At 40.8% G+C, this 11,186-nt stretch overlaps 1 protein-coding gene across 8 annotated transcripts in view; it reads left to right on the forward strand.

Moving 5' to 3' along the window:
* The first annotated feature begins 633 nt into the window (after positions 1–633).
* Positions 634–11,186, forward strand: part of POU2F1 (POU class 2 homeobox 1) — a 72,461-nt gene continuing 61,908 nt past the window's right edge. For 5 of the 8 annotated variants that reach the window (XM_017830764.1, XM_017830763.1, XM_017830761.1 and 2 more), the window contains exons 1-2: positions 634–800; positions 5,619–5,684. In XM_017830764.1, the coding sequence (XP_017686253.1) occupies positions 773–800; positions 5,619–5,684 (94 nt within the window). In that variant the 5' untranslated portion in view covers positions 634–772. The remainder of the gene's footprint in view (positions 801–5,618; positions 5,685–11,186) is intronic. The other 3 variants (XM_017830759.1, XM_017830760.1, XM_017830766.1) reach the window with 2 other exon arrangements.

An 11,186-nucleotide genomic window follows, 5' to 3' on the forward strand; every position in this document is an offset into this window, starting at 1 on the left:
TAATTGTTTTCGTGGGATTATTCGGATTGTGTAGAAAGCTTTTTCCAAATCCCCTTTATTACCGAAGTTATTGTTGCCAGCAGGAATAAGATTAAAGGTGCTTAAGTCTGTAGAGTTGTTTCTAATTTGTACGTGTCATTTCAGTGGCATTTGAACAGAACTCTGTCTCTTCCCCTCCCTGCTCCCCTGTGGTACTGTGCTTGAGTTAGGGCTGAGAAGCCAAGCTATTGGAAGAAAATTCATTTTGTTCCCTAATTATTATGCTGGCACTCGGGAGATAATTTTTCCCTTCATGCACTGCCAATTAATATGCAAATGAGCTGATAAATATTTATACCGTGATTTAAATTATGCAGGGAGCGCTTTCAGTGTACTCTGCAAATGAATTGTTCATGGACTTCAAAGTGCTGGCTGCTGTGCTAACGAGAGGAGATTTGCATAAGGCCCTAATCAGGCGCATACTGATTAAGCTTCATTATGGAAACTGCCAGCTGCAATCTTTGTTTCTATTTTATTACAAAAAGGGGAACTTTTCACGCTTCAGTCGCCTTGACAATGTCAGACACAGCTAGTAGGAGAGACTAAAACTCCACACAGCAACTGAAGTTTCCCCGTTCAGTTGAAGATTGCTATGGTGTAACTGAAGTTGTATTTCTCCCCCCCACCTCCCCACTCCCTTTCGTGCTCGGTTCAGAGCAGTAGTGTAGATTTGATAGAAATTGCCATTCTCCCGTTCCTTGGACTATCTGAACCCGTAGAGGAGACCACAGCAATGCTGGACTGCAGCGACTACGTTCTAGGTGGGTACCAGCTCAGCTCTTTCTTACGGACACCGAGGCTGCGAGATTGACTATGCATAGAGGCTTAATCACATATGCAGAGGCTGGAGAGGGTATTTGGGAGGCTGGAGCTCACCAGTGAATCGGCAGCAAGTAGCTGCCTGGTAGGTAGATAGCTAGATCTGTACCAGGGAAATACATGGCTTGTTTTTTGTTGTGGTTTTTTTTTGTTTTTTTTTTCCCTCCCTCCTTTCCCTCGCTCCAGGAGAATTCGTTTCCACTGCACAGACTTGGATGATATTAATACAGACCTTTTGCTTTTAGGATTTCAATCTGAGAAGCATTTGGCTTCTAACAAACGCTGGACTTGACTTGCATGTCCCTGTGTTATGAATTTTAAAGCATTAAAATGAATGAGAGGGAGCCTCAGTCTCAAAGAATTTAGTAACTGTATTGAGCCATTCCACAACAGAATGCATGTTATGTCTGTGTATTTTTAATATAGCAAGGTTCTTCGTGCGTAATAGAAAATAAGGTGGAGTGCACAGTGGTTGCCATTGATACCGTGGCAAGCTGTGCTTAAGGTTACTGGGATAATATATTTCCTGCGCCGAGATTCCACCAGGGCTGCGGAACAGACATGCCATAATTTCTTCTCCATGTCTTCTAAAGTCATTTATAGTTATGGATCATCCCAATTTTACAATAGGTTTTATTTATTTTCAAGGCTTTTTCCACAAAGCTCAATGTGTGTGTGTGTGTATGTATATATATATTTATTATTCTTTTAGTTCCATCATATAAGTTCAGGTGAGAACTTATATGTCAAAGAAAAAGGAATATATTTTTGGATGGTAAATTTTAAAGCAGACACATGAATATGTTTGTTTCTGAATATGATGTGGTTTTTTAAAAATTAATTTCTAAGCAATTCTTGGCGTGTTTTCACTCACATTAAACTTTGGTTTTTCCGTGCACGTCAGTGAATCATTTATTCCTGGTGCTGATGGAGCATTAGGCAGTTTCACTTTGATGGGTGAAAGGAAACAGTTAATGGCAATATAACCATGTTAAGATTTTCGGTGTTTTACCAGCTGGGTACAGTCTCTGATACTCCAGGTTGGTCCAGTGTCCGCTGCTTCTTTCTCCTGAATGCCTTTGGGAACGTTCCTGAGGGTGTGTGAGAGCCTGGCACGGCACTGCCTGGCGACACCTCAGCCCTGCCAGCAGAGTAGCTGTACGGAATGTATTCGCTCCTGAGAGTTTGATTTCAATCATGCACCTGCTGCTTTCGATCCTTCCTTCTGTGGAGTTTGTTTTTTAGATAATGTTGGCAGAAGTTGTAGCCCAGGGCCTTTATTTAAAACCTGAACAAGATCTAAAGGAAGAAGAAAAGGTGAAGGCATTAAGGTTTGGGGGTTTTTTTTAGCCCACTTCATTTGTTTATTCTTTTACCTTTAAAGCAGAAATTGTATGAGCATGCATAAACCAAATAGCCTTTTTATTTGACATATAATGAGTCCGTAGGTTCAGTATCCCGCGGATATGAGTCTGTTTTGCTGGTAGCAGTTTTGTGCTTCAGATGTATGTCCTACCATTTGCAATGGAAATAGCGCCATTGTTCTTGATGCTTTACATGCAGAAGGCCCACAGATTGAACAAGAAGTAGTCAGCTGGTGAAATAATGGATGCTATCCTTCGTTTGAACCTGAGCACTACCAGAAAGATGTTTCTTCTTCCAACTTGCTGCTTTTTTGCAATAGGAACATTTGAGGTCTTTGTTAAGGACGGATCTTTACAATAAAATATTCCTCATCTAGACAAGCTTTTAGTAGATAAGTAGTTGTATATGTCTAGTACTAGAAAACACTGGAAACCTTTTCTAAAAGGGTTTATTTTGCAGCACAGTCTGACAGAAAAACGTCTTGGCTTGCTTTATGGAAGGAGGTCTCTACAGTGATAACTTCGTATAACTGAGCAAACTTGCTCATCATGCAGGAAGGCTCCTTGCAGGAGCCTCCTCGTACAGACAGAACAGTCACTACCTTGCTTCGAGTTCTGTGCACAGGACACCTGTGTCCCCTCCTCTGGGTTTCTACCATTAGTGTCCTGCACTGCAGCTCCAATACTTCAGTTTCTCCAACAAACCAGCAACAGGAGGCCCTGTGTTGTTTTTCTTGCATGAGTTTTCTGAAGTGACTCAAGGAATGGATCCCATGCTGTTGAGAGACACCCTGCTCAGCCTGTGCTCTTCCCTTTTGTGGTCAGTTGTATAGTGAGTTCAGGCCACCCCTCTGCTCTGGGCTTAAAAATGTACATCCTACATCCAGTAGCACCATAAGTTAGCCCAGTTTCCACAACCAAATATATTTCACTTGAAAGTGCTTTTGCTCATCTTCCTGTTGGATGGGGACTCTTGATGTTTGCATCAAAAGCAGAGACTCTCCTTCAGTGCTCTCTAAACATAAACTACTTTCAGTAGCCCTCTCTGTGTAAAAGAATGAACTAATGCTGTTTATCAAATGCATGTTGCCTGTAATCATTCCAAATAAATGTGCTGTTGCCACAAGACTAAACTCAATTTAAGGTATATGCAATGTCTAGATAGAAATGTCCTTCGTATTTATTTTGCACACAGATCTATCTGGAGAGAGGGCTGTGTCAACAGCAAACATTTCTATACAGTCAGTGGAACCATGTTCTGCTTCTAGAGTGTGGATCATGCTATCCAAATATGGAAATGACAAAATAAGGAACCTGGAAGCAAAAGGTTCTGCACCAGCAACCTTAGCACAGTTCTGTCTTTCCAGACTGAAGTCACAGCTTGAATGTGCTAAGCAGAGGTTGTGAAAAACGGGGCAAAACTTGCAGCTTCTTGCTGAAGTGTGGGCCAGCAGTGCTTAACTGCAAAGTTTCTCCTCACTCTCTCTCTCAAAAAGCAGTTTAACACATCTGCCTTTATACTAAGAGTAACACTGATAGTTCAGATCTCTTTTACACGTGGCTGAACATTTGAAAGATGTAAGGATAGGCATAGGAACTTTCTGAGAAGAGTTGAGGCTCTGGAGAGGATGTGTTAACTTGTGAGGGAAAGTTTCCTGCTTATTACAGGCCTCTGGGTTTTCAAGGCTCTACTGGGTTCAACTGCCACGGTTGTTTATGTGGAAAATTATATTAGTTTTAAAAACACTGATCACGGAATCACAGAATAGTTTAGGTTGGAAAAAGATCATCTAGTTCCAGCCCTTAAACCCGTGCCAAAGGCAGGGGTACATTCCGCTAGACCAGGTTGCTCAAAACCCCATCCAACCTTGCCTCAAACTCTTCCAGGACTGTGGCATCCACGCTGTCTCTGGGCAAGCTGTTCCTGTGTCTAACCACCCTCTCATCCTAATAGCCAGTCCAAACCTGCCCTCTTTCAGTGTAAAGCCATTCTCCCTTGTCCTGTCACTACATGCTCTTGTAGAAGTCCCTCTCCAGCTCTCTTGTAGGCTCCCTTTAGTTACTGGGGGGCTGCTGTAAGGTCTTCCTGAGCCTTCTCTTCTCCAGGCAGAACAACACCAACTCTGTCTATCCCCGTAGCAGAGGTGCTCCATCCCTTTACCCAGCTTGGTGGCCTCCTCTGGACTCGCTCCGGTAGGTCCACGTCCTTCCTGGGCACTGGTGTCTCTGGGTAGTAGCAGGTGATGGTACATGGCAACATTGCATCTTCTCATTCCCAGCTTTCACAGGCTGCCAAACAGTGAAGGGTCTGGGCATTCTTGGAACTGTCTGGGGTGGGGGGAAAGATGCAGCAGTTAGTGCTGTTACTGTATTCTTCTTCAGTCCATTGGTGTTATGGAAATCACCGCTTTGATGGAAGTACATGGCAGAGGTAACCTTTTAAACACCTTGCAAGAGAATATCCTGGAATAAAGGGTTCATTTTAAGCTCATTGAACTTGATTTTGGCTCGTTATGAGAATGGAAGAATGGGCTTAAGGATTTGCTTACACTTTATTTTATGATCTGGTCTGTCTTGAGGTTCTGTTTGTAATTTTGGTTTGTGATAATGTGGCTCAGTGGGGTCAGTAGCAAGGAATGAGGAGGTAATAAGCTGGAAAGCTGATGCTGTATACAGGACATCTGTATAGATTCCTTTATGAGGGAACTATATTCTCTGTCTGCTGTCTGGAGAGGCCCTCTGCATTGCACTACATTCAGCTGACAGGCTTTGAAACCAGGAACAGACTTTGCAATAGACTCATCCAGAGGGAGATAGAAAATGGGTTGGTTTATACCTGTATGGTTTTGCATGAATATATAGGAAATATAAAATAACTTAGTGTCAGTGACATTCCAGTAAAACAGAAATGCAGTATTAGAAAAATGGCATCCATTTAATTGTAGTGACTGAATTTCCTTTCGCTTATCAGGGTGGGGTGGGGAGAACAAACACAAGGATGATGTAGGCCGTGGTGGTCAGACTTCATGTTTTTGAATCTTGGTGTAGTAATTTTTCCTTCCTCCCCCCCCTCCTTTTTTTTTTCTTTTATGACTTTCATTGTATTGAAAATTAAGTTCCTACCTATCATTGCCTTCCAGCATGCTGTCTTTTCTTCCCTTAATACCACCTTTTCACATATGGGAATAATGACATAGAAAATTTTGAAACAATATTTATCTGGAAGATTCAGCGTTGTGTTCTGCTTCCGGTTGCTCTTTTTGTGTTATACTCTGAATTAGGGTAAAGTACATAGCAAATTTCTGATGTTCTGTACTTCCCCTAGGCAAAAAGGTATTAATAGATTTGGGGTTTTTTTTGCTGTGTTGGTTTATCTTTATTTCTGTTTTAATGCAGACTCAAGAATGAACAATCCGTCAGAAACCAGTAAACCATCAATGGAGAGTGGGGACGGGAACACAGGTAAGAAATGATGAATTGGTGCACAGATATTTTCTGGTGGAATTGAATGAATATGAAAAGCCAAATTCTTTACCAGCTTACTGGGATAAAAAAATACCAAACCAAAAAAAAAACCCAAACTCCACACCCACTGTTTTTAGAGACTTGGGAACACTTTTGTCATTAACCATACTGTATTGGAGCACTACCCACACAACATTAGAGTCCCCTTCCCCCTTTTTCTATCTGTAACGTTTATGATACTACAGAAGGCCTGGTGGCACTAGCTCTCCATAAGTAGTCTCGTTTTTTCCTGGCAGAACAGACCTTCGGCACTTCTAACTTCGTCATTTATTTTTGGGTTGAAGTTTTCCCTGGCAGGTGTGGGCCACTACCTGATCTTGTTTCCATTTTAGATTTCATTCAAGCTGTCAAAACAATTCTCAAGAACAAGTGAAAGGGAGAAAGCCTAATTTCTCAACATTAAAAAAGAAAGTCGCCCAACCTTTCTGTAAGTTCCTTATGTGTTAGAACAGAACCTTGAAATTTGGTCAAATTTAACCTTTGTGCCAGGGCCAATGTGCCTTTTGGTGCATCCTTAAGATGTGAGCCTTAAGTTCTGAGCCATTGGAGAAGGTTGTTAAGCCTCTGTAGCTTAAGCATTCTATCTTATGCTTTAATTCCTTTCTGGAAGTAGTTTAATGTTCACTTTGGAAGCAAGAGGAATGACACTTCTGAATGGAAAGTAAATAGTTTAACCTGACTCAGAATCTTTTCTGAGCTCAGAACAGCGTTTGGGAAGAGAAAATTTTAATGATAGGGAACTTGTTGCTTTGAGGGAAGTCTGGTTACCTTGTATGAGGGAATATTATTTTTCCTTCTCATGGTTCAGTAATAAGAGTTTTATTTTAAACTCTGGAGTTGTGAGGAAATTAACACTATGTTTCATTCTATACCACTGTCTCCTAATTCTTTGTGCAAGGCTTTAGTGCAGCTGAGAGTGACTGAATGTTCCCAGCACTGGTCCGAGAGGCTGGATGTTTTCTGCCAATGCACGGGGTCAGTCCAAAGGAATTCTGCCTGCTTATTAATGTGTGTTTTGTCACTGGCTTCTCAGGTTTTATAATTGCCATTGTATTTTTAGTAGGAGAGGTATCAATTCTTTCTATGCGCAGAAGTGTTTTGTTATGTATTTAATACTGGTTTAGGGTGATATAAAACCGTATTTCCAAAACATATGGACTGTAAATATTTCATGATCATAAACAGCATCAAGAGAACAATGATTTTTAAATATCCCTGTAGACTCCTTGTAGCTGGAGGTTGTGTGTAAACTCCTGAGAAAATTCAGATTTCCTCCTCTGTATGACCACAGTTCCCAGCATATGTTTTCTCCAGAGTGCATTCCCAACACCCTTCCCTCAGTGCAGCCTTAACCAGCAGTTTGACCTAAACTGAGCTGTTAGGAGGAGGATCTGCTTTATTCAAAGGTAGTCCTTAAAAATAAATCCATTATCGTGAAAGCACTGCACCTGCTTCTGCAGAACCCTGACTCGGCTCTCCAAGGCAAATATTTCATCATTGTGAAGGTGGGGGTCATGACATAGAATGGATGGATTGTAAAGCTGCATGTAGGTCCTTTCATGTTAAAAGGGGATACAATGTCTATATTTTTTTATACTCTAATACTAAGGTTAGTTATTACAAAAGTTTGACTCATATTGGTGTTTGGAGCTTTGGAACATTGCTTCTGTAGTTTAAATGTTACCAGTCTTTCCTTTCAGTTTTGTGCCCTGATTTTTTAAATTATGTGAACTAAAATAATCTAGAATTTTTGAACACCCTTTGTTCTCCAGTCATTGTTTTGTTTTTAAATAGAGTTCATAAACCACTGGAGATAGTGATTGATGGCATTTGTGACGTTCTTTGGGAGCTCAAGCATCAGTTTTATTAGTCAACTTGGCAGATGTTAAACCCTGAAAGGAATACTCACAGAATGTAATTTTAGGCTTCTGATCAGGGTGCTTAGATTATGGTTCTGGACTCAGTGCATCCTTAGTGGGGAAAAAAAAGTCAGCTTTCAGCTCAGATGCCGAGGAACTGGGAGTGCCATCGATTTTTCTTCAGTGCCTGTGCTCCCCAGACCTGCTCCCCAGACAATGTGTGAAGATGATTTTTATAAACACTCAGAGTTCTTATTTTTATAACTTCCTGCAACTGCCTGTTTTCCAGCGACATTTGTAAATCACTTGAGTCTGTTGTGCAAACACTACTAGTCTATCTTTTAAACCTCAGTAGATGTTTGTTTGGGTCATTCCTGTTTTAAACTGTAGTGAGATGATGCAACTTGAAAATTTTAAGAGAGATTACTCTAGGGCATGAATTTCCATTTGGCAGAACTAGTGTTCTCAGGAAAAAAACAACAGTTGCCACTGGTAAAGATGACAACATCAGTATTTTTCTGACCTAACAACTAAGTTTCATGGAGTTAAACTAGGATTTTGTGTTTTGAGTTCTGACTATTTAGGGACCATAGTAAAGTCCCCTAAATATGTTGGACACAATAGAGTGCCTGAAATAGATTATAACTTTAAAATCTTTGTGCTAGCTGGGCTTCCCTTTTAAACATCTGAAAAAGCAACCCATATTTCAGATCACTTAAGAACAACAACAAAAAAACGAGTACAAGAGTTGTTGGATGGCTGTTTCCTCAAGAACGTGAATTGATCCATCGGTCATCAGTATTGTAGAGTTACAGAAATCTTTTCCAGTCTTGCAGTTGTGGGTGGACAGTCTATGTATTAGCTACTGGAAAAAAAGAGAAGTAAGAAGAATGTCTAACAGTAAATGGATAGTCTTTGGATGTCCTTTTTATAGGCTGCAGCATAAAATTTTCCAAAACACCTCAACCTTTCTGTTTGTTTAATGCACCTTGTCTTTTAAAAGCTGTGTGAATGCAGCACTATGAAAGCCAAGGTTATAATGACTATAGTATTATGACATGTGTTGACATAGCAGCAAAATAATAGTTTTTGTAAGTGTAGTATTTGGAAGGATTTTAAAGGCTCTTGTTTGCATTGCTTCATTTCCAGAGACTGATTTTTCTGGTTTCCATAAGAAGGAAGTCTGTAGGAGAGGGACCATAAAATATTCTTCAACTGCTAAAATTCTGGGCAAATATTAATGCTAAACTTCTTATTAGTAAATGTGGACAAGGAATCAACAATTCCTGAGCATTGGGGATATCTCTCTCTCTCTTGTCACACGCAGAAAGTTGGAGATCCAGCTGGGGAGATGTACTGGTGGTGCTGGGAGATGTCCCCCAGAGCACGATGCACATCCCCACACCAGTCAGCTTTCAAATCTTCCTTCTTCCTTCCTTCCTTTCCCTTTCTGAATTCTTTCTTGCACCTTACTCCACATTTCCCCAGACCTGGAGTTCCTCACTCCTCTTCCTTTCTTATGCAATTTGCAAACTCAGACTGAAGTCTGATGATTATGTTCTTGAATTCTGAGAGTCAAGTTGTTCCCCTGACTGCAGGTGCAATGTTACCTCGCCTGCTCCACTTTCTCATGCCTTTACCCTCCAAGATGGCATAAACTAATCCATGTTCAGGGTGTCCTGGTACTTAGTGTTCTGTTCCTTTCTCTGGAGAGGCACTGTGTTAGTCTCCATCCAAACCACCTCTGTGAAGTAGTTAAGCACATGACTGAATTTATGCCAGAATTTAAATGTGCTTAAGTTGCATTGGACCTCGACTATAAGGGTGAAATTTCATCCTACAGTTTGACTCAGTCTCAACAGCTTGCTGAGGGTGGAGCGCTCAAAACAAAACAAACTACTTATGAACCACCAGAAAGGGCAGGGCAGTGACAATGTAGCTGGAACAAGAAGAAAGTAGGGATGGGACATGGAGAGATCCACTCCTTTCGAGTAGGAGATGGAAGATACATGAATACTTGGGATTGTTAAAACCCCAGTGCCTGTGATTGCATCTGCTGTGTCCATTAATCATCGTGGCTTTTTGTATTGAACTCTTATCTTGAACAAAAGTGGCATTTTGGTCTTTCCATGTCCTTAGAATGTGCTGAGCTTCTGCTTCTGACAGCTCTCTTTTCCAGCTCCTTATCACGTTTCTAGATTTCTTGGATTCCACAGGAGTGGCATCACATCCTTATCAATACCTTAAGAACAAGGCCTCTTACATGCTGGACTCACTTTATTTTCCTTTCTGATCTTCAGAAGCCATAGGCATCCTGTAATAAATGCAAGCAACTCGGGTAGCATTCCTTCCAAAACTAAAGCTTCACCCAAAGGGGAGGGAATGCTGTACTTCCAAATACCAAAGAAAGTTTAAGAGGCAAGTACAGGAGAGGGTGCACAGGTGTAGTGTGGGGGTTTTTTTTGCTCTAAGTTTGGTTCTGGGAGGCCTCAGAAGAGGGAGTCGAAGTCTTTCAAGATTGAATTCAAAGAAAATGTTCTTTTCTCTCAGTGCCCAGCTAAATTCTTTATTGGGACCCATGGAGATTTTAAGCTCAGTCTTGGAGCTTGCCTTGTTCAAAAATGTCCACGTAGGAGGCTCATTTCAGGTTTCCATATTAAGAGTCAGCAGGAGTGCTAAGTGGAGCATTTTTTCTGCGCACGTGCTCAGGGATGTTCTTTTAATATGGTGTCGTGATTTGAGGCTCCTTTTGGAAGACAGTTAACTAGAACAGCTTCACCTATTTACTTAAGGTGAGGCTTCCAGCCAGTCCTCTCAGAAACAGGTAATTTTTGTAACCCCTGCAAGTTTCCAGTTGGAATAAGGAGTATCTGCCTTACGGTAGATTTTCTTATCTGGTTTTTTTTTCGTACTTTGGAGTCCCTGGCTATACATTGAAAACTAATTCAAAGCTTCTGCTTAAAAGGGGAGGTGGTAGATTGTTTCCTTTGAATTACAGTAGCTGTTTGTCAGGAATTATTTTTATATATTTATCCAATCATCTTTCCATTCCCTTTGGCCTTCTGCATGAAGAGAATTCTGCAGTTTACTGGAAAGAATGAAAATAGATGAGATTCTTCTAGCTCTTTCCAGCAGACCTTTTTTTATCTACCTTTCTTTAGAGAAAGGCAACCAAGTTGCATTCATTCAGGATCAATTCAGGCCAGTAATAGTCCTTCCATTCACTTTGTATTGGAATTTTAAACTCAAAATAATTTTACATAGTTTAAAGTTGGAATATTTTTAACACATATGTCTCCTAAGTTTCTAAACCTTGGCCCAAAGCACAGAGTTGAAAACTTGAGAGTAGACCAACTCTCCTCCCACAACACCTCCACCAAAGATGCATCAAAGGGCCACCTTTGTATATCTTACATGGATGCCAGACTATCTCTGTTGTGTCTGTATTTAGTTGAACAGCGAGTCAGTCTTTGGAAATGTTATCTGTGTTAAGCTGTTTGTAGGTCAAAATAGCAATGTAAAATACTGGGTAGTCTATTTTACTAATCACATTTTATGCCTGCTTGCTTTTGCAGATGTT

This window comes from Lepidothrix coronata, unplaced genomic scaffold, assembly GCF_001604755.1.
Source record: "Lepidothrix coronata isolate B3197 unplaced genomic scaffold, Lepidothrix_coronata-1.0 Scaffold183, whole genome shotgun sequence".
NCBI classification, from domain to species: Eukaryota; Metazoa; Chordata; class Aves; order Passeriformes; family Pipridae; genus Lepidothrix; species Lepidothrix coronata.